Consider the following 18,085-nt stretch of genomic DNA (forward strand, 5'->3'; position numbering starts at 1 on the left):
CCCTGTCAGGCACATCGTAATAGATCCGAAATATATATCAGCGGTCGAGGGAAACCCGAACATGACGGTTAAAGCTAGAGGTCGGCAGGCAGTTATGCTAGGCACTATTACCAGCTTTGCAATCAGGGAAAGTGAAATACAAAAAATAGATAAAGAAAGAAAGAAAGCCTCCTTCTCCTCACTATCCGGATGTCGGTCGCTCGAGCATCGGCTGTCGGTGCTATGGCGACATCGCGGGGGGCGATGGTGTAGAATAATGCAAGAATATCATAGCCGAAATATGGGCCATAAATCTTCGATGTCCGTATCTCGCATATATTCCATGTACTGAGCACTTCGCATTCTTGGAAGACTTTGGATTCTTGGTGAGGCCGGTAATTATTACTATGCACTGTAGTATACAACAGTGTGATGGTTACTAAATGCTATTCGACTCGCGGTGTGAAAACCTAAGCAAGATAGGGTATGAAAGTTTTGACTAACGTGGAAGCCAAGGTAGAATTAGCCATCATGTGTAAGGGAAACAAGGTACCAAATATCCCACAATCCAACCGCTAGTCCATCGGTGGAGTGACTAGTTCCTTTGTCGAGCCTCTGGCAAGTCCTCAAGATACTTCTCAATACCTGATTCCTCAAACTCATCATTAAAGCTGTACACCAGCTGCAGTTGATGGAGGAACATGTAGCAAATAGTATGCTCATACCAAGCACTCGGAACATGAAGCCGCTTACTGGCTGGTACCGGATGCACGCTGCGAGTGATCCTCAACTACCTAAATTGCTAGATGCACCACGGCGTCTGTTGGCGCTGTATTGAGGTTGACGTGGATACGAATCCCTCTGATCATCATTTGGAAAACCTGGAAAGGTGCGAGAAGCTAGAGCGCTGGGCATAATCCCTCGTTACCATTCCACGTGTCGCTCTATTCCTGAGTTTGTCGAGGTTCGCATAGCATATGTCGTTGGGATTTCTCCCAACGGGCACTTGCCCTACAGGATAGAAATCCAGTCATTACCATTTAAGGCTTTGAGGGGTATTTCCAGGTATGGTCGGGAATATTCGCTGGAATAGCATTACTTAGCCGCTTTCTCAACAGTAAACTCACGCGAACGACTTCAAAGAACTAATTGATCCTACTCTATAGACGAGGGGAGGGGGCTGCCCCATGCCGATGAATCTCCAAGTATCCTGCGACCTGATTCCCTTCGCGTGAATTCCATTTAACCAACAAAGCTGCATTGACGTGCAGTGCTCCCCAATTAATCCAGGCATTTCGGTCCTGTAGAAGCTGCTTCGGCCAGGATTCGCTATAACCGACTTCGACTGCAATCGTTGGCATAGCTACCCGACAAAAGTGATAGCCACGTTTTGCTCTTTATAGGCATTATGGAGACAGAAATGCATCATAACCTATATAGCATCTCTTAGTATAGTCCAAGTATAGCGAATATTGATTCCCTTACGTCTTGATCCATAGATATAAATGGTCTGAAGTTCGGGAGTGCAAAACCCACCCAGTAGGCTGTTGGCGTTTACATCGCCATGTACCCACTCTGGAACAGCCACGTGGACGATGCAGCACAACTTTATCAATCCTATCTGGCTGATGGGGTTGAAAAAGATATGGACTCTCTTCCGTTCTACATCAGTGTCCACAGCAAGACGTCTGGCCACTACGTGGCCCATTTCAGGGGCAATATCTGCTCACTCCAAATAACTAGGTCCGTCTGCCGAGACTATCTGTTTATTTAACGAGTAAAGTAGTTTCTGGGCAGTGGCCTGTGAGAGGTCCTGGACATACTGGATTGTAACGCAGAATATAGATGATGGTAGTAGAAGGAAGTTGATTGGTGGATTCAAAATTGGATACTGGAAGGTTGCCTAGGGCTAGGCACCAACTGGGTGGAATTCACGCGGTATTCCTATTTTATGATGAATTTTTTTTCTTTCTTTTTCTTCACGCCGAGAATTATAGCATACCATACAGTCTTAATATCTGTAAAGTCACTAGTTATCCTACGATATTCAGAGGCATGGCACGTACACGCTCCCAGCAGGCCCAATCGGCTACTTGTCGCAATAAGACGAGCCAAAGGAAACGTTCTCTACGCCACCACAACAGTGCCAGCCTGCAAGGATCCAACCTTCAGGGCAATGAAAAGATCAAACGTCGAGCAGCGAAAAGGACAAAACCAAGCTATTTAGAGCGGTCTCGGTTTGAAGTAGAGCGGGATCCCAATCGAGCCTTACGACTTTTCGCTTTGCCCAGAGAGATCTTCGATAAAATCATTAACCACTTACCTCGTGATGCCGAAGCTTGCTTCACTCTGACCTGCAAGGAAGCATTGCATCTCCTCGGCACCGCATCCTGGGCAAGCTTTCGTGGACGAGCTCGCCTCTACGGACTTCAATATGGATCTTACGGATCCCTGGTTGAACTTCTTCAACGCGATGTTCCCGAAAGTGAATACTGCCCGCGATGCGAGACTCTTCACCCACCGCTCAAGCTACCCAGGGACCACCGGGAGACTAAATGGACGAAACATTGTATGGGTCAGCTAGCCAGCATCGACTACTGGCCGCAAACACCATCGGGTGGCTACAGCCTGGTGTGGGAGCATATCCTCGAGGCATTCAAGTCACAGCCTGTTTCCTCGGACGCTAGAGCACCGATTTCACTGTTCGATGGCGACTTTACCTTCACACAGGGCTTGGTGAACTACAGGCTGTGCTCGTCTGCACAATGGGTCGATCGGAACCTCATCCTTACCCAAGAGCACCGGGTACGGAAAAGCCATTCACAGACTCGCACCCTTCAAGCGGCGGATATCACATCCCTTCCTTTTCGTGTTTGTGCACATTTATCCACGACAAATGCACCCCCACCAAAGAATTGTCGATCAAGAAAGACTGTCCCTAACAGCTCCCTTCTTACTATGGCCATTGCTACGGCCTTTCCGCCGCGTTTACGGCAGGGTGTCCAACAATCCAGTATATCTCCAGATCCGGCAGGTGCAGAAATAAAGGATGATTTTACCTGGCGGTGTAAGAGTTGCACCACCAAGTTTGCGGTCCGTTATGAAGAATGCAACGGGGGAGAGATCATTGTGACTGCTTGGCATTGTTTTGGAAAGGAACTGTGGAAGGCACAACAGTTCTGGACATACCTTGTTCGTCGAGAAGGGCCGACGTTGGGGCGGGCCAAGCGTAACAGTGAATATTGGAGTGTTTCTAGGAGCCTACCTGATTTTAAAATCCCAGAGGATATCTGAAGTAGTCACTTGGTCATCGTTAGAGTCTCAATTGGATGGTCTGCTAATACTTATTACTGTCCGGTGGATATAAATTCAGCTACCTGTCTAGGTGTCTCTAGGCCTTAGATCAAATGCGTACTCAGGTATTAGCAGAAGGACACGGGTGCTTTATTAGGAATGATTTGGAATTTGACTCTCACGGGGCCACACATGAGTACATGTTCTATCTAGTGGTAGTGAGGGTCTGACCACAAATGGGCATCCATTTGATCGTACCAATATCACGCTTCTCGTACATCCTGTCCATCCAATAGCCCACCCTGACACTGCTGGTATTCTTCGATCAAATCACTCAAGTTTGACTCAGCTTCCACAAAGTCAAGCTCATCCATTCCATTCATGGTATAAGGGTTCATATAGGCCTTGCGCCTGAACAATTGGCCAAACTGCTCACTGATGCGATTTAACACTCCCTGAATCGATCTGGAGTTGGCCAAGAGGGTGCATGACACATCAAGGCTACGAGGCAAATACACAGTTGATCGAATGTTAGTGGGAACCCATTCGATAAACTCAGCGGACGTGTTGCTCTGTAGATTATCCATTTGCGCTTCGACTTCAGCCATATTGATCTTGCCGCGGCTGCTCTAGTTAGCATTTGGGCCAAACCTGCAGCGCAGTTTATATCAACTGGGTCAATCATGAAAAGGTGGCGCTCTTACAAAATGGCCAAGGATGACAGGAAATGGCTCATCTGATGGTCCCCAGAAGCCATTATATTGCTTGCACTGAATAGCTGCTGAATGATCTGCGGTACACTGATGGAGGACGGGGAAGTATAGCTGGGCAGAGGAGCCAACCCAAGAATGAAGAAGTGTAGTCGAGCAGATGGCACCATATTCATTGTGAGCTTGCGCAGGTCCGAATTGAGCTGCCCGGGAAAGCGAAAACAAGCTGTAACACCGGACAAAGCCTGTGTGATTAGGGGATTCAGCTCCTTTTGAGAAGGACCGCGTGACCCCAGAGTTCCCGTGGACATATCCAGAATGCCCTGATTGTCAATGCAGAAAGTTGCATCGCAATCTTCAATCAGCTGATTCATTGACAAAGTTACGTTGTAGGGCTCGACAACGACATCGGGTGCGAGTGGGGGGAAGATAGAGAAGGTTGCGATCATTGTATCGGGAAATTCATCGCGTAACCTTGAGATCAACAGTACGCCCATACCGCCTCCCGTTCCTCCACCTAAGGAGTGGGTGATCTGAAAGCCTTGCAGACATTCACATGCCTCAGCCTCGCGGCGCACAATATCAAGAGAATCGTCGATAAGCTCGGCGCCGGCAGTGTGATAGCCTGTTGCCCAACATTGACCGGCACCATAGCCTCTGAATAGAAGGTTACGAGGGCGGAAGAAGGTGCGAAGAGGACCCGTACAGATTCTGTCCCTAGTCTCAGTTTTTGAGTCGAGCAGTACTGCACGAGGGGCATATTCCTGTGCTTCCGTCTACGGGATCGAAATTAGCTAGAAGGCGCGTATAGAAAGGTTGTATATCGATCAATAACCTCTGAAAAGTAGACATTTAGCTTTCCAAGTTGGTCATCAGAACCAGCAAACCTGGGATGATGTGAGAATCAGGAATTGCCACTTTGGAAGATCATGACTTACCTTCCAGAATTGTCCAGTCCATGCTCGTCCGAGATTGCCTGCCTGCAGATGGTCAGCGTGTACCATCAGATGTATCTTGTAAATGCTAATCCATTCTAACCAGAATCCAGTGCCGACTTCGTTGCCCTAGAGAGTTATATTTAACATCCGTACTTCTCATCAAAAAACTTGAGATGAAGTTGAGTCATACACACCGACCAATGTGTATGGGAACCTGAATATATATCTTGACGTGAGCAACAACATGACACTTAAAACAGGAGCTGGGATTGTACAATTTCACGCATGCTAATACCAGTCTTGCTTGTCTTACAGATATTGTGGGCCCTTGAGCAACGAGGTCAAGTGAAAGGGAGGAATGGCCAGGAAATACGAATCGGACGACTCATCAAACCATTAATATTTCCACCAACACCATCACGTGACCATATCCAACCCCGGCGACAGTGTTGAAGGCAGCATTACTGGCAAGAATGGAACCGAAACGAGAAATATAACATAAATATGACTCCACTAGAAGCAGTTTCATATGTCCTGATACTACAAGTCGAAACCTGACTCCGGCGATGTGGCGACAGACAGGAGGCCGCCCAATGGTACAATTGCAGCTAGCTTCGGGTGTTTCTCTCCCAAGATGAGCCGTGTTTCATGGGAACTTCTCGACTAGAGTGGTTTATGATTGCAAGGACTTCTAATATACGATTAGAGCTACTCTGGAGTGCTATGAATATGGAGATGGCCGATAGGAGAGTTCAGAATATTAACTTGATGGCTAACTTGGCCGCTTGTATGTATCCTAAACACCTACTCACAGGTCACTCATGCATAGGTCTGCATCTGAAAGTCTGCACAGAAATTATGTCGGTGAGCCTCCACTGCAGTATGCTCTATGACCAATATATTCTATATCCTATCGCCCCACCTGAACATAGTAGCGGGGGTGTAGTCTCTGATGAGCACAAATTAAGCACAATCACGCCATCGACCGAAGACAACCTTAAGTGAATTTAAGTACTATGGAATCCCCAACACAACTACTTTAATTTTACGCTCTTCGATTCCAACTGAGTTGGTAAATACCAGCGTTTACCCGTTTCACATGGCTCATTGGCGAAGATAGTAACGCCAGGCCAAATATCCAGCTATTCCCGCCGTGGCGGTGACCGTTGCACCGAGGTTCAGCATAGCTGCCTTCACTCTGGGTTCCATATAGTCCGCAACAATCCTGTGGAACTTGTCGGGTTCATTACCACGAGGATACTTTTCCTCGGGGATTGGAAGGTCCAAAAACGGACAGATCTGTTCCCAGCCCAGACCGTCCTCAAGCTTCACCACTAGCAGCCTATCACTGGGAAGTGTTTCCTTGATAGTCCGAATACTATGTCCCCAAGATAGTCAGTTGTATTCCAAATAATTACGCCGAGCCAGGGGACAGAGACTACTCACTACTCGACATAGTTTTTATAGAGAGCAGCTTCGCTGTTGGCATCACCTGGGTTACCCCCATCCGCATAAGCCCAGTACATTACCGTGGCGAGGTGGAGGAAATGGCCGAGTTCGGAGTCAAAGCGCTTCAGGATATTCAGTGGAAACTGGTTTGCTGCCTTTACAGCTTCCCCAATAGTATTGTCGATTGACTTGACCCATTTTTCAGGCGTGCGCTCGGTTACTATAAACTTCACGTCGGGGTCTTCAATATATCCTCTTATGGCCCTACTCCCGATGTAACTTGGGATTTCCATCAAGCACTAGAGCACGTCAGCCTTTTGCTTCACGATCGGAAAATAAATAGTTCGAAGAGGCTATCTCAAATGCAAAGCATGGTGAAATATCAGATTGAACTCACATCATAGTTTCCTACCCACCTCTCCACGTCTGGTGTTTCGTATCGCTTGATTCCCGAGAGTTGGTTGTGGTTGGCAATTATTGCCTCTGTGAACACCTTCATATGAGGCTTCTGCCCTTGAACATCACATCAATCATGTGATACGGCGTATAGCCCAGCATTTCCAAACCTGCATGGAGTCCCAGTGTGCCTGTTCTGCTCAATCGTCAATTAGCCCGGGTATTCTATTCCTCCCCTTAAAGGAGGGAATATTTCCCATGACAAACTCCACTCTGGGACGAGCGATGCCTTACCGACTGCAGCTAGCGACGATGAGTCGCATCTTTTTTTTCTCTGCTGGCTGAGCCAGCCGGTCAATCTCGCGCGACATGATGGAGAAACGGGGTCTTTGGTGGTGTGTGTGGAATCTCAATCCAGCTTCCAAGATACAGAGGCCCTACTATTATACTGACCAGGTCGGCCATTTTTGGCCCCCGCGTCTCGCTGAAGAATTCTCCGTCCTTCTCATTTCGAAAGGTTGCGGCTAAGGCCCCCAACGGCCAGTGAGCAGCATTGATATTCATGGAGCTAGTACTTAGCGCACCTCGGCTACGTGGGTGTGGAATAGCTGACGTTTAGAATTCCCCACAACTAGTTTTATTCGTTCAAGTGGAGATGCATACACGACTGACAGCGGCCTGTGGGCTGCTGATCCACCCCTCGCTACTCCGTATGGGTTCAATGCATGAGGCTAGCCTGCTAGCTACAACGGTTGGTGTGTACCTTTCACCAATGATCTGGATTGTATACGGACATCCGTCGGATTAGTGCCATGGAGAAAGGCTGGCCGTATCTCTTAGACAGAACTTAATAATAGAAGGCGTCGTTCAGGCCTCACAACACAGCCTTCCATTCGATTACCATTGCCCTGTTTCTTCCTTCTTGCTGTTGGATTCGGCCGTTTTCATTGAGCCTCATTCTCACACATTCGCAGACATCAACTTGGTTGTTTTTCGTTGTCTTCGGGCCGCGAGAAACGCGTAAGAGGATGGACAACCGTCTAACATGGCTTGTCTGCCGTATCATACGGATCTAACCAGTACATGCCCCAGTACATGCCACGTACGCATGCTGACCACTCTTGCTCGGGCCGTAACCTCTACTATTCGCCCTGCAGTGGGCTAGGTGTTAATGGCCGTTTTTGCTTGCCTTCTACCTGATGAATGATCTCCGTCGCCCTCAATTTCACAGCAGCAATTGCGCATTCGATTGTGTTAAACGAAGGAAGGTTCACACATTCTCCTATCGCGGCCCGACCTGTCTGCGATTGTCTTCACAGGATCCGAGTAAACATCCAAACTATCATTGTAGTAGGGCTTCCTCGGATGTCGCCGTATGGTCTGAGCTCCATCAACCCAACCATACCATAACACCCGCAAAAGCCTCCGGGCCACATTATTAATACCTTTGATATTTGTCTGCCTCAAGGCTACATGATTGTATTCCTTTGCTTTTTACCACTGAAACAGTTCGGAATGCAGTAGGGCTTCAATAACACATAGCAAAACCTCAATGCTCAATATTACTTTTGGCTAGCTAGCCTCCCACTCACTAGCCCTGTCTTGCCTTTCTCAGAGGTCGGTATTTTCCCACCCTGTTAATATCATGGCAAGGGGCAGATGCCAGAATCCAACATTTCGGAGACAGTGCACGGATAACGGCCATGAATGATGGAACCGTTATATCGAAAGACGTGGAATTAGACTGTGGACTATTGGAGCTAAGGACTCTCTGATCTGACAGGAATATTATATATCTGTTGATAAACGCTAATGAGAAGCAAGAGCTGACCATGTACGCCAGGCAGGATGGATGACTATTCTATTTCGCTGCTCAGCACCACTTGCACATAAGAGTGGGTTAGATCTGAGACCCACTGTGGTGCGAATGACTGTATGTATATGTGCGTGTTGAATTATACCGCCATTGGACTCTTAGCTATCCCCTCACCTTGTGCATCTGCCCTCTCCTTTATATGCATGGCTTCTTCTATTACCCTGAGACCATTTTGTCTCAGTTATTTCTTATCTTACGTAATAAGTCTTGGCTGCTCTCTCTAAAAAGTCGTGCTGGATCGCTTCTGCCTGATCGGGTCAATAACAATACCATTATTCGCCTTGAATATGCCGACTGCCATGGATTCAGTAGTGGATTCCACTGGCGAAGAAAGGCTTGTCTTCTGTCATTTCATAGTACGTGAATATAACGCGCCCATTAAAGCTACCGGAAAATGACCCTCCCAGCTGACAGAATCCAGATTGGTGTTGTCAGCAACCGCCAGAATGCGAGCGACTATGACGCTGACATGAAAAGAGCCAAAGAGTATGGTATTGATGCCTTTGCCTTGAACATCGGGACCGACTCCTACACCGATAGCCAGCTGTACTACGCCTACGAGTCTGCTGCAAACAACGGCATGAAGGTGTTCATCTCGTTTGACTTCAACTGGTGGCATTTCAGCCAGGGCAGCGAGGTCGGAGCCAAGGTCCGCCAGTTTGCAGAGCATCCGGCTCAACTCATGGTCGACGGTAAGGTGTTTGTCTCATCGTTCTGTGGCGATGGTGTCGATCCGTGTGCAATCCAAAGTGCTGCTGGGTGTGAGATCTTCTTTGCACCCAACTTCCATCCCGGCCATGGCGATTTCGATAATATCCAAGGTGCCATGAACTGGATGGCATGGGATAGCAATGGACATAATAAGGCTCCGAGCGAAGGACAGAAGGTGGCCGTGGCGGATGGCGATCATGCCTATAGACATGCACTTGCTGGGAAGCCATATATTGCGCGTAAGTATCCCCGGGTCACCGCTTCACGGTTTTCTTGAACAACATTGGCTGATATAGAATAGCGGTGTCACCATGGTTCTTCACACATTTCGGTGCAGAAGTCCCCTACAGCAAGAACTGGGTCTTTCCGTCGGATCTTCTTTGGTACCACCGATGGAGAGAAATCCTGACTCTGCGGCCACGCTTTGTGGAAATTATCACCTGGAACGATTTTGGAGAGTCGCACTATGTCGGTCCTCTATCATCACCCCACACGGATGACGGTTCATCTAAGTGGGCGATAGACATGTAGGTACTACCACAGCCATTTCAAGAGTCTCCACTAACGCATAATATAAAGGCCACATAATGGCTGGCTGGACATGGCTAAACCCTTCATTGCAGCGTATAAAGCCGGCTTGCACGGTCCAGATGACTTCATTCACGAAGAAAGGATAGTCTACTGGTACCGCCCAACGCCCAAATGGGTCGACTGCGATGCAACCGACACAACAATGCAGGACACTGCCAGCACTACCAATGGAGACTTCTTCCGCGGGAGGCCACATGGTTCAGAGACTATGCAGGACAGTGTCTTCATTGTGACACTGTTGAAGGAACCCGCGGATGTGACGGTATGCTCCGGGTCGAGTACACGGACGTTCCAGGCACCGCCAGGTGCACACGCGTGGTCGGTGCCAATGGGTGTGGGTGTGCAGTCATTCCAGGTTCATCGGGAGGGCCACATTGTCGATGCGCTATCTGGGGTTAGTCTACGAGATGTTGCTGACACATGTCCGTATGGCATTTACAATTTCAATGCCTACGTTGGCACACTGCCGGCGGAGCCTGAAGTTGACAAGCTGCAGCCAGACGGGATGGCTCTGTTATCCCAGGGATTGCGGACAGGTTGTCCATCTACTCCTTTGGGTAATCAGGGATGTGGAAAGCCCACAGCTCCTCTATCGCGGACATCTTCGCCTGCACCAGACTCAACCAGTTGCTGTATCATTCTTTAGCGATTTAGAGTGGGCAACTCCGCAATAATATATAACATATCTCATAATTTCTACCTGGACGTGAAGGAGAATAATTAACAATAACTAAACACCTGATTTCGCTTTAGAGTAGCGCATGTATTGTTATGCATTGGCCGCAGGTCAGCTAGCTATTGGGTAGACAGGCGGCTGTCTGCCTCCAGACTGAAGGAGAACCAGGATCGTCCCCCGGAGCTGAGGCAATTGTATGCGTTTCCTACTTGTAAACGGATTCCGCCACGGTATTGCTGTTGAGCCGATTGTCCTCCAAGATTTACGCCTGCATCGAGCAACTAATCGACAATATTCGGCTTAGCATAGTAGATGACAATATGTACAGAATTTCAACCAGGTCCTGGGCTTATAGCAAGTTGCCGGCTACGCACGCAAGATAAAATGTCTCAATAAAAGTGTCATAGTCACTGTCTTTAGTGCGGGCGCGATGGAGATTCCCTTGGTAGGTGCATGGACTGTACGGAGCAGGTGGGTCGAGCTTCCAACAAGAAAGGACGAAAGACGATACACGTCCATGGGTAAGCAGCGGGGGTTGTGGAAGTAGACAGAGCATTCCAGTCACACTAGCAGGTCATTAGAAGGCACAGTAAGCGAAGAAAATCTTTCAACTTGCAGATGCGCCTTCGGCTAATCCTTCTGGCATGCTGCCAGGTGACTCGTATATGTAGGAGATGATGGATAGGATCAATGGAGGCTCTTCTAGGAACGCTGATGAATAGTTCCAGGTGCCTGGTAGGACAGCAACGGTACTTTCATGACTGCCAGAGAGACATAGATCATTAAGGTTCCTTGATATAAGAGGGGATTTTGAAGATGTTCTCATTTAGCAAGTTCTATATAACTAGTATTATAGGCGTGTTGGAAATATAGATTGTAATATACGATATATAATCTAACAAACTTTCTTCTTTGTGCGACAGTTAAGCCAGGGAGTGAGACCTTGGCAGTGCACTACACCGATTGCGATCATGCATGTCAGATCGATTGGTATCGGTGGGCATGTTCTCTTCAAAAGGATACTCTCTGCTCGATATGGTAGGAGAACTAGTGCCTTATAGCATGGGCCGCCATATTTTCCACGAATTACCATGTCGATAGAGTGTGACATTAAATTAGGCCCCTGCGTGTTCTACATCGTACAAAACACATATGTCAGAGTGAAGCAAGTTAACGAGATGCACTACCTGGCTCCTTCCTTCCTAGACCAAGTTTGCAGCTGGCCTTACGTTTTGCACCGATGGGTCTAGACTCTCATCCAGCCAAGCCGAGGAATGCTGAACTCTCTACGGCCAGGTGCATGTCCGAGCTAATGCGGCAACTGCTGACTCCTGGATGAAACTGGAACTATGAAACTTACAGAGTATCCGTATCGCTGCCCATCGGACACGGTCGGATTTCAAATTGCGCATGCCGAGCTTAGTAGATATAGTCCTTGGCTAGAGGTGAAGCCCGTCTCGGCTTAGATATTCGAAGTTCCGTTGGAGGTATCACTCATGAGGAAGCTTTCCACTTGAATGAGCCCTGTGGGAGACATTACGCTACTGGATACTTCGTCCTAGCGATGTGATTAATTTATTGATCTCTCTAAACGTTGATTCGACATCAATATTCGCTCTGCCATTTGTCATATATTCACTGCAGTAAGCTACAATAAGTGATGGTGGCGTCACATTCACACAAGACGCCTCTTGGTATGATGCCTCGGAACAAAGTACAAGCTCTATGCAGCAGGGCACTGGTCATGAGTTGCTGTACGCGCCATCGGCTTGCAAGGGTACCCTCTCGCGACGTTGAAGTCCTACCACAATACTCACGGTACGCAGAAGATCAACACCCCGCATTACGCATGCTGATAATTGCCCCGAAGTTCGCCGAATGTAGCGCCCGCCAAGTGTGGAGGAAGTGCAAGAGATGACATAGCGTCCACAATTATAGGGTCCGTTAAGAATGCTGCAGAATCAGGGTCCAGACCGGGGCGGGCTGACAGCCCTGCGAAACCTTTATTGATCCGTCGGTGATCACCGGACGAACGCTGTCCATGACTCCGAAAACTGGAGGTGATCGGCATTCCGAACAGTCCTCTGTCCGCTGGTGGAGCCTGGGCCTTGCTGAATTTAATTTATTTACCGAACAAGGCTCCAGTAACGATTGGATCTCACCGGTCATACCCATGTTCGCGGTGATTGCCAAGGACAGTAGCGCACGCATCGTGCAAAAATTGGCTGGTGGGTTGAAAGGTAGGGTATGTGGAGAGCCGTGTGTCCTCCTGAATTAATGGGCTCTCTTCCACCCATTCCGCGGAGTCGTACAACGCCAAGAAATAAACTTGTTCAGCTATGCATATCGAGGCCGGGTATAGGATCCTGTATAACGACAAGCGGAGAGGGTGCCAAGAACTGCCCTACCAGCCAAGGAGGCTGTTAGCAGTACGCCCAGCGGAGAGCATACGTGGATTCTCATCTGGCCTGAGGAGGTCTTGGCGGAGGCGAAGAATATGCCTTTGTGCGATGTGAATAATGTAAAGTGAAAGTCTCCTACCCAGAAGAGTTAATCTCTCAGCATTGAGCCAAGGTCGTTTGCAATGGCAACACCTTGGTCAACCCTGGGCACCTAGCACACCATCGGAACAGCTCGTTAACTATATATGGAGTGTATAGTCCGAACTCGCGTTAGGCATGTCGATCATGCACATAGCACGTATGAAGAGTCTTTAGAGCACCGGGTTCGCACGGCTTGGTACTCAAGGATGGGTATTTCCCTTATGACACGCGCCGGAAAATAAGGATCAGCCGGCACCAACTAATGAAATTGTTCTAAAGCCTACCCCTGGTGGTGGCAAGGTCCCACCTTTCCTGGGTGCCAAGGACTTGGGATGTGTCTAGTCAAGGGCCAAGGTCCGTACTTTAAAACAAAACAGCTTGGATCAATATACCTGCTTGAATCATGTGCTGCTTGTAAATGCCGAACTGTATAGATTGACACACATTGTTGTTCGCTCTGCGCTCACTTTATTTTTCTTTTATTTAGCTATGTATTCTTTTTTCTTGTGTGCGAATACTGCACATTCCGAGATGTTGCCGCCAAGATATGATGCCATGACAAGGAATCGATTCGGTAATCACCTGCAAGCATTCACGTTGTCAAAATATGATTAATGCTAGCCTGACTACTTCCCCCAGTGACCCACAACTATACATCTCTAGCCTGCGTACAAACAGATCTAGTAAAACTTGGGCCTCCAAGAAGCTCATAACAGTGCTCTATAAGTCCCACAACTGAAACAATTCACCGTGCGCGTAAGGCTTTATGAGACCCAGAATTCATAGAGTAGTAAATACATCCTAGAAGATAGGGATCCGTAGAACTCCTTCCGCGATCCGAGTGTCTGGGAATCTTCAACCCATCAACGTGGTGGAGACGCGCAATACTATAAGGTTAAGCACATGGATATCATATGTGAACTGGGATTAGAGTATTAATATGACTAAGAGAAATTGAGAATGCTGGGGACCTCATATACTAATAGGGTATGTTCTTCGGATACGCATGCCTGCTAACGGCCGCCGCAGATAGCACCGACGATTCTCCGTAGGCACCAGTATACATTGTTTCACAAAGCGGTGCCGCATTATAGGGACCTATAGATGCAGGGGTATTTCCCTGGCATCGAGAAGCAATCCGGAATTGTGCGTCACAAGGCGAAGCTGTTGACTGAGTGTCTAGTAGGAGTATACGACTCACGCTACACATTGACCACTGAAAGATGTTCAACATAATTTCCATTACTCAATCGTTTTCTTCGACTTCCGGGGCAGTTTGGTGTGGAATATTGCGGAGCAGATGGTCAACATCTAAGAGCGAGCCTCTGTTACTTTCGGCTATAAATTCGACTTCTCGCATCTGTCTGAAATGATTGTCCAGAGCCCAGATCAACAGACTCAGCTTCTATCAAGAGGTTGAGGTTGTCTTGCTACTTCTGTTACAAAGCCCCATTCTCAAAGACCTGCTTTCTTAGCGCCATGCAGTCAACTCAAGTATGCGAGTTCCAGACAATCATCCAGAAGAACCCGGTGCTTGCCTCGACCGGCTGCACTCCGCAGTTCTGCCAGGCAGGAAGGTTGATTCACTCAGATGAGCCAAGGGTAGGAGAAAATCGTCCTCTTGAAGTGGTGAAGCAGGAAGCCTTAGGGTTCTTGTGGCAACTATGGCAGGAGGGAGTGTATACAGAAGAGCAGTACACGGCGAGACATGTGGAGGTTCTCAAGTCCCTTGAGGAATCAGAGGTCATTGAGCCGATGGTAGTGGATGGTGTAAAGACTGTTGGAAAAACAGCGACGTGGACTCAGACTCCAAAGGAGCTCTTACATGGAATCCGACTTGCGTGGAAGAATTCGCGCAAATGTATTATGAGGTCGCATTATATGGAGCTAGAGTACGTCATGTATCAAGGATATCTCGGGTCTGTCCTCTAACTCGAGTTCGAATAGCTTATGCGACCTTCGGCACATTACGACTAGTGCTGGGATGGTCAAGGCCGTCATTCAGGAGGCAATTAAAGCATTCAACAAGGGACAGATCAGGCCAACAGGTGTGTTAGCAGTCTCCCTAACTACTCAATATATCCTTACTAACGTACCTTAGTCTTCGCCTTTCCTCCACGCTCAACTAGCGGCACAGGTCCAATGTTCCTGAGCAAACAGTTGCTCAACTTTGCTGGTGTATGCATCTACATAGATAGCCTTCATGAACGTCGATCAGCTGACGGATAATATAGTACCGACGAGATGACGGCTCCATTCTCGGCGACCCCAGTAACGTGGAGCTAACAGAAGACATCATCGAGCTGGGATGGGCACCACCAGAGCCGAGAAGCCATTGGGATCTGCTACCCATAGTTGCTATGGCAGACAATGACGCACCTGCATGGGCTGACGTTCCCGCTGAGCTCCGTGATTTAGTAGACATTCACCATCCTAGGTTTGAGAATTTCCAGAAACTTGGTCTCAAGTGGTATCAGTTTCCTGCCCTCAGTAGGCTGGGATTTGATATTGGTGGAGTGCAGTATACTGCGACCCCATTCATTGGCTGGTAGGTCACATATGTATGGCCATGATGGGTATACATGTTTTAACATGTGGTCCAGGTATATGGATGCGGAGATCGGCGTCCGTAATCTCGCCGATTCATTTCGCTACAATGCTCTACCTGACGTTGCCAAAGCCCTTGGCTTTGATATCGAGAACTATAAGAAGAACCCCGAATATGCCGAGATCGAGGCAATGGAAGACCTACCGGACTATGAACAGCTCATTTGGATGGTACGTAACCACCCTCTTCCTAAACATTTCATCTAAGCATGCCATGCTAATGAAACATAGTCACGGGCACAGGCAGAGCTGAACTATGCCGTTCGATGGTCTTTTCTGCAGAAAGGTGTTTCCTGCATTGGGACTCTGGCTGCCTCCTCAGACTGGACTCGATTTGATGACGAGCATGCTTCGAAGCACGGGTACAGGCTTAATTCTGACCCGTATTGGATAGCGCCTCCACAGGGCTCCATAGTCCCAGTGTGGCACCGTGGTGGCGCTCCAAACTATCAGCCAAAACCACTGATCGCAAGGCATCGATTTGATCCCGTAAAATCCTGGCGCCGCCGACGGGATGCTGTCAAGGCTCCTGTAACGCGACTCGTGAAAGTTGGTGAAGACTGGGTGGGTGACTTCTACTCCTTCACTCCAGTTCCTCCTTACTTACGAATTATATTTAGGTGCTGAACATGTCACGCCAGTACAACATAAATTGTGTATTGCAAACGGCACCAACGCCCTGAGAAATAGTGTCTTAGCCATCCCCAAGAGAATGGTGCATATTTATTACAGTAGCACAGGAACCAGTGCGTTGAAGCTAGCTGAAAAGCTTCAAAGACGAGTGAAAGAGCTTCCGGGTGGCTTCCACGTGGACTTCAACATTCTCAACATGTTGGACCTTCGCAAAATTAAGCCCTCTGACCCTCTTCTAATGGTGGTCTCGACGACCGGGGACGGACGGTTCCCTGCCAATGGCGCCGAATTTGAAGCAGCAATGAAGGACAGGGCCGAAGAGTTTAATGGCGCACTTGCAGTCAAGTACTCGATTTTGGGAGTTGGAGACAGCGCCTACCCGACGTTCAATGCAGCTTCTGTCAAACTCCACGAGTTCATGAAATCGGTGGGCGGAATTCCGATCGCAAATGGGCTTACAAAAGGCAATACAGCGGTAGAAGCACTGCCCATGAAAGCTTTCAATCGTTGGTGGAGCTTCGTCAAGGATTCATTAACTGGGGGAGGTGAGAATGCAGCCCCAAATGAATCAACTGAGGATGAATGTTTTGAACATTACCGGATGTTAGAAACATTTAAAAAGGGTCGGCTACTGAGTAAAGCCCCCGCTGAGACAGGAGAAGGAAGAATAGTCATGATAACCATGGACCTTGGCGATATGGACTACATTGAGATGAGCCACCTGAGACTTTTGCCCTACAATACACCAGACCAGGTTGGCCGTGCGCTCACGGCTTTGGGAGTCAGCAACGACGACCAGCGTGTACCATTTATGGATTCCACAATGCCCGGTTTGAGCTACAAAGAATTCTTGCAACATTATGTTGACCTTGAAGGAAAGTTCAAAGACCTTGCGTGGCTGTCTGAAGCCTTTCCAGCAGGTGACAGGTGGGATACAGATGGGACAGTGCTTGACGACTTGGAGCGTTTTCCAGCCCTAAAGCAGGTCTCAAATGAACTCCGCATGAAGATCTGCCTCGATATGCCGCTGCTTCGTCCGCGCTCATTCTCCGTTGCCTCTTCTGCCAAGTATCTCGGCAAAGGCTTAGTAGAGATCATGGTCAGGCTCCACAAGGGCGGGCGCTTCAGCGACAAATTCCTGTCTGCGATTTCCCCGGGCGATTCAATCAGGTACTCCCCAGTTAGTATTATCCCTGGACAAGATCTTATTTCCTCCGAGAAACACCTCATCGCAATTTGCACTGGAACCGGATTTGCTCCGATTCGAAGTTTACTCCAACAGAAGATACAAGTTCTTAAAGAGGCAGAATCACAGGGCATGGAGTTCTTGTTCCAATCGCCCCCTATTAGCATTTTCGTCGGCTTCAAGGCTCACGATGAAGCCTTGTTCGAAGAAACACTTTCTACCGCGGAGCGGTATGGTCTGATTGATATGATCTTTCGGGTACCTAGCAACAAGCAGAAGAGGCGAGTGCAACACTATGTCGAGGACAATAAAGAGAGCGTTCTGGCCAAAATCAAGGAGGGATCGATCTATGTTTGTGGAGCAAAAGCCATGGTTAATGATATGGCGGCCAAGTTGAGTGATATGATCGGTGCAGATGTAAGGCAGAATCTCGGCCGTAGGTATGTGGAGGAGATTTTTTAAAACTATCTTTGCCATTAGACAATCAGAAGTCCTT

General features: G+C 48.3%; 4 protein-coding genes across 4 annotated transcripts; 3 read left to right on the top strand and 1 right to left on the bottom strand.

The window, feature by feature from the left end:
• Nucleotides 1–2,034: 2,034 nt before the first annotated feature.
• Nucleotides 2,035–3,273, top strand: ANOM_002661 (uncharacterized protein; the record flags this gene model as incomplete). Its single annotated transcript, XM_015547918.1, has 1 exon — nucleotides 2,035–3,273. One exon carries the CDS (start codon nucleotides 2,035–2,037, stop codon nucleotides 3,271–3,273), a length of 1,239 nt encoding a protein of 412 aa, XP_015410280.1.
• Nucleotides 3,274–3,536: 263 nt separating this feature from the next.
• Nucleotides 3,537–7,137, bottom strand: ANOM_002662 (uncharacterized protein; the record flags this gene model as incomplete). Its single annotated transcript, XM_015547919.1, has 10 exons — nucleotides 3,537–3,897; nucleotides 3,978–4,759; nucleotides 4,819–4,870; nucleotides 4,922–4,963; nucleotides 5,022–5,047; nucleotides 6,086–6,299; nucleotides 6,368–6,669; nucleotides 6,768–6,883; nucleotides 6,937–6,962; nucleotides 7,061–7,137. 10 exons carry the CDS (start codon nucleotides 7,135–7,137, stop codon nucleotides 3,537–3,539), a joined length of 1,998 nt encoding a protein of 665 aa, XP_015410283.1.
• A 1,735-nt stretch (nucleotides 7,138–8,872) lies between these two features.
• On the top strand, nucleotides 8,873–10,590 carry ANOM_002663 (glycoside hydrolase family 71 protein; the record flags this gene model as incomplete). The annotated part of the gene is made up of 4 exons (XM_015547920.1): nucleotides 8,873–8,998; nucleotides 9,064–9,592; nucleotides 9,655–9,880; nucleotides 9,933–10,590. Coding segments are annotated over 4 exons (1,536 nt in total), but the record flags the coding sequence as incomplete, so codon positions are not given.
• A 4,052-nt stretch (nucleotides 10,591–14,642) lies between these two features.
• Nucleotides 14,643–18,051, top strand: ANOM_002664 (putative nitric oxide synthase; the record flags this gene model as incomplete). Its single annotated transcript, XM_015547921.1, has 7 exons — nucleotides 14,643–15,055; nucleotides 15,111–15,211; nucleotides 15,265–15,341; nucleotides 15,398–15,711; nucleotides 15,767–15,941; nucleotides 16,002–16,338; nucleotides 16,391–18,051. 7 exons carry the CDS (start codon nucleotides 14,643–14,645, stop codon nucleotides 18,049–18,051), a joined length of 3,078 nt encoding a protein of 1,025 aa, XP_015410285.1.
• Between the last annotated feature and the right edge of the window lie 34 nt (nucleotides 18,052–18,085).

This window comes from Aspergillus nomiae, assembly GCF_001204775.2.
Source record: "Aspergillus nomiae NRRL 13137 chromosome Unknown contig00033, whole genome shotgun sequence".
Classification (NCBI taxonomy): Eukaryota; Fungi; Ascomycota; class Eurotiomycetes; order Eurotiales; family Aspergillaceae; genus Aspergillus; species Aspergillus nomiae.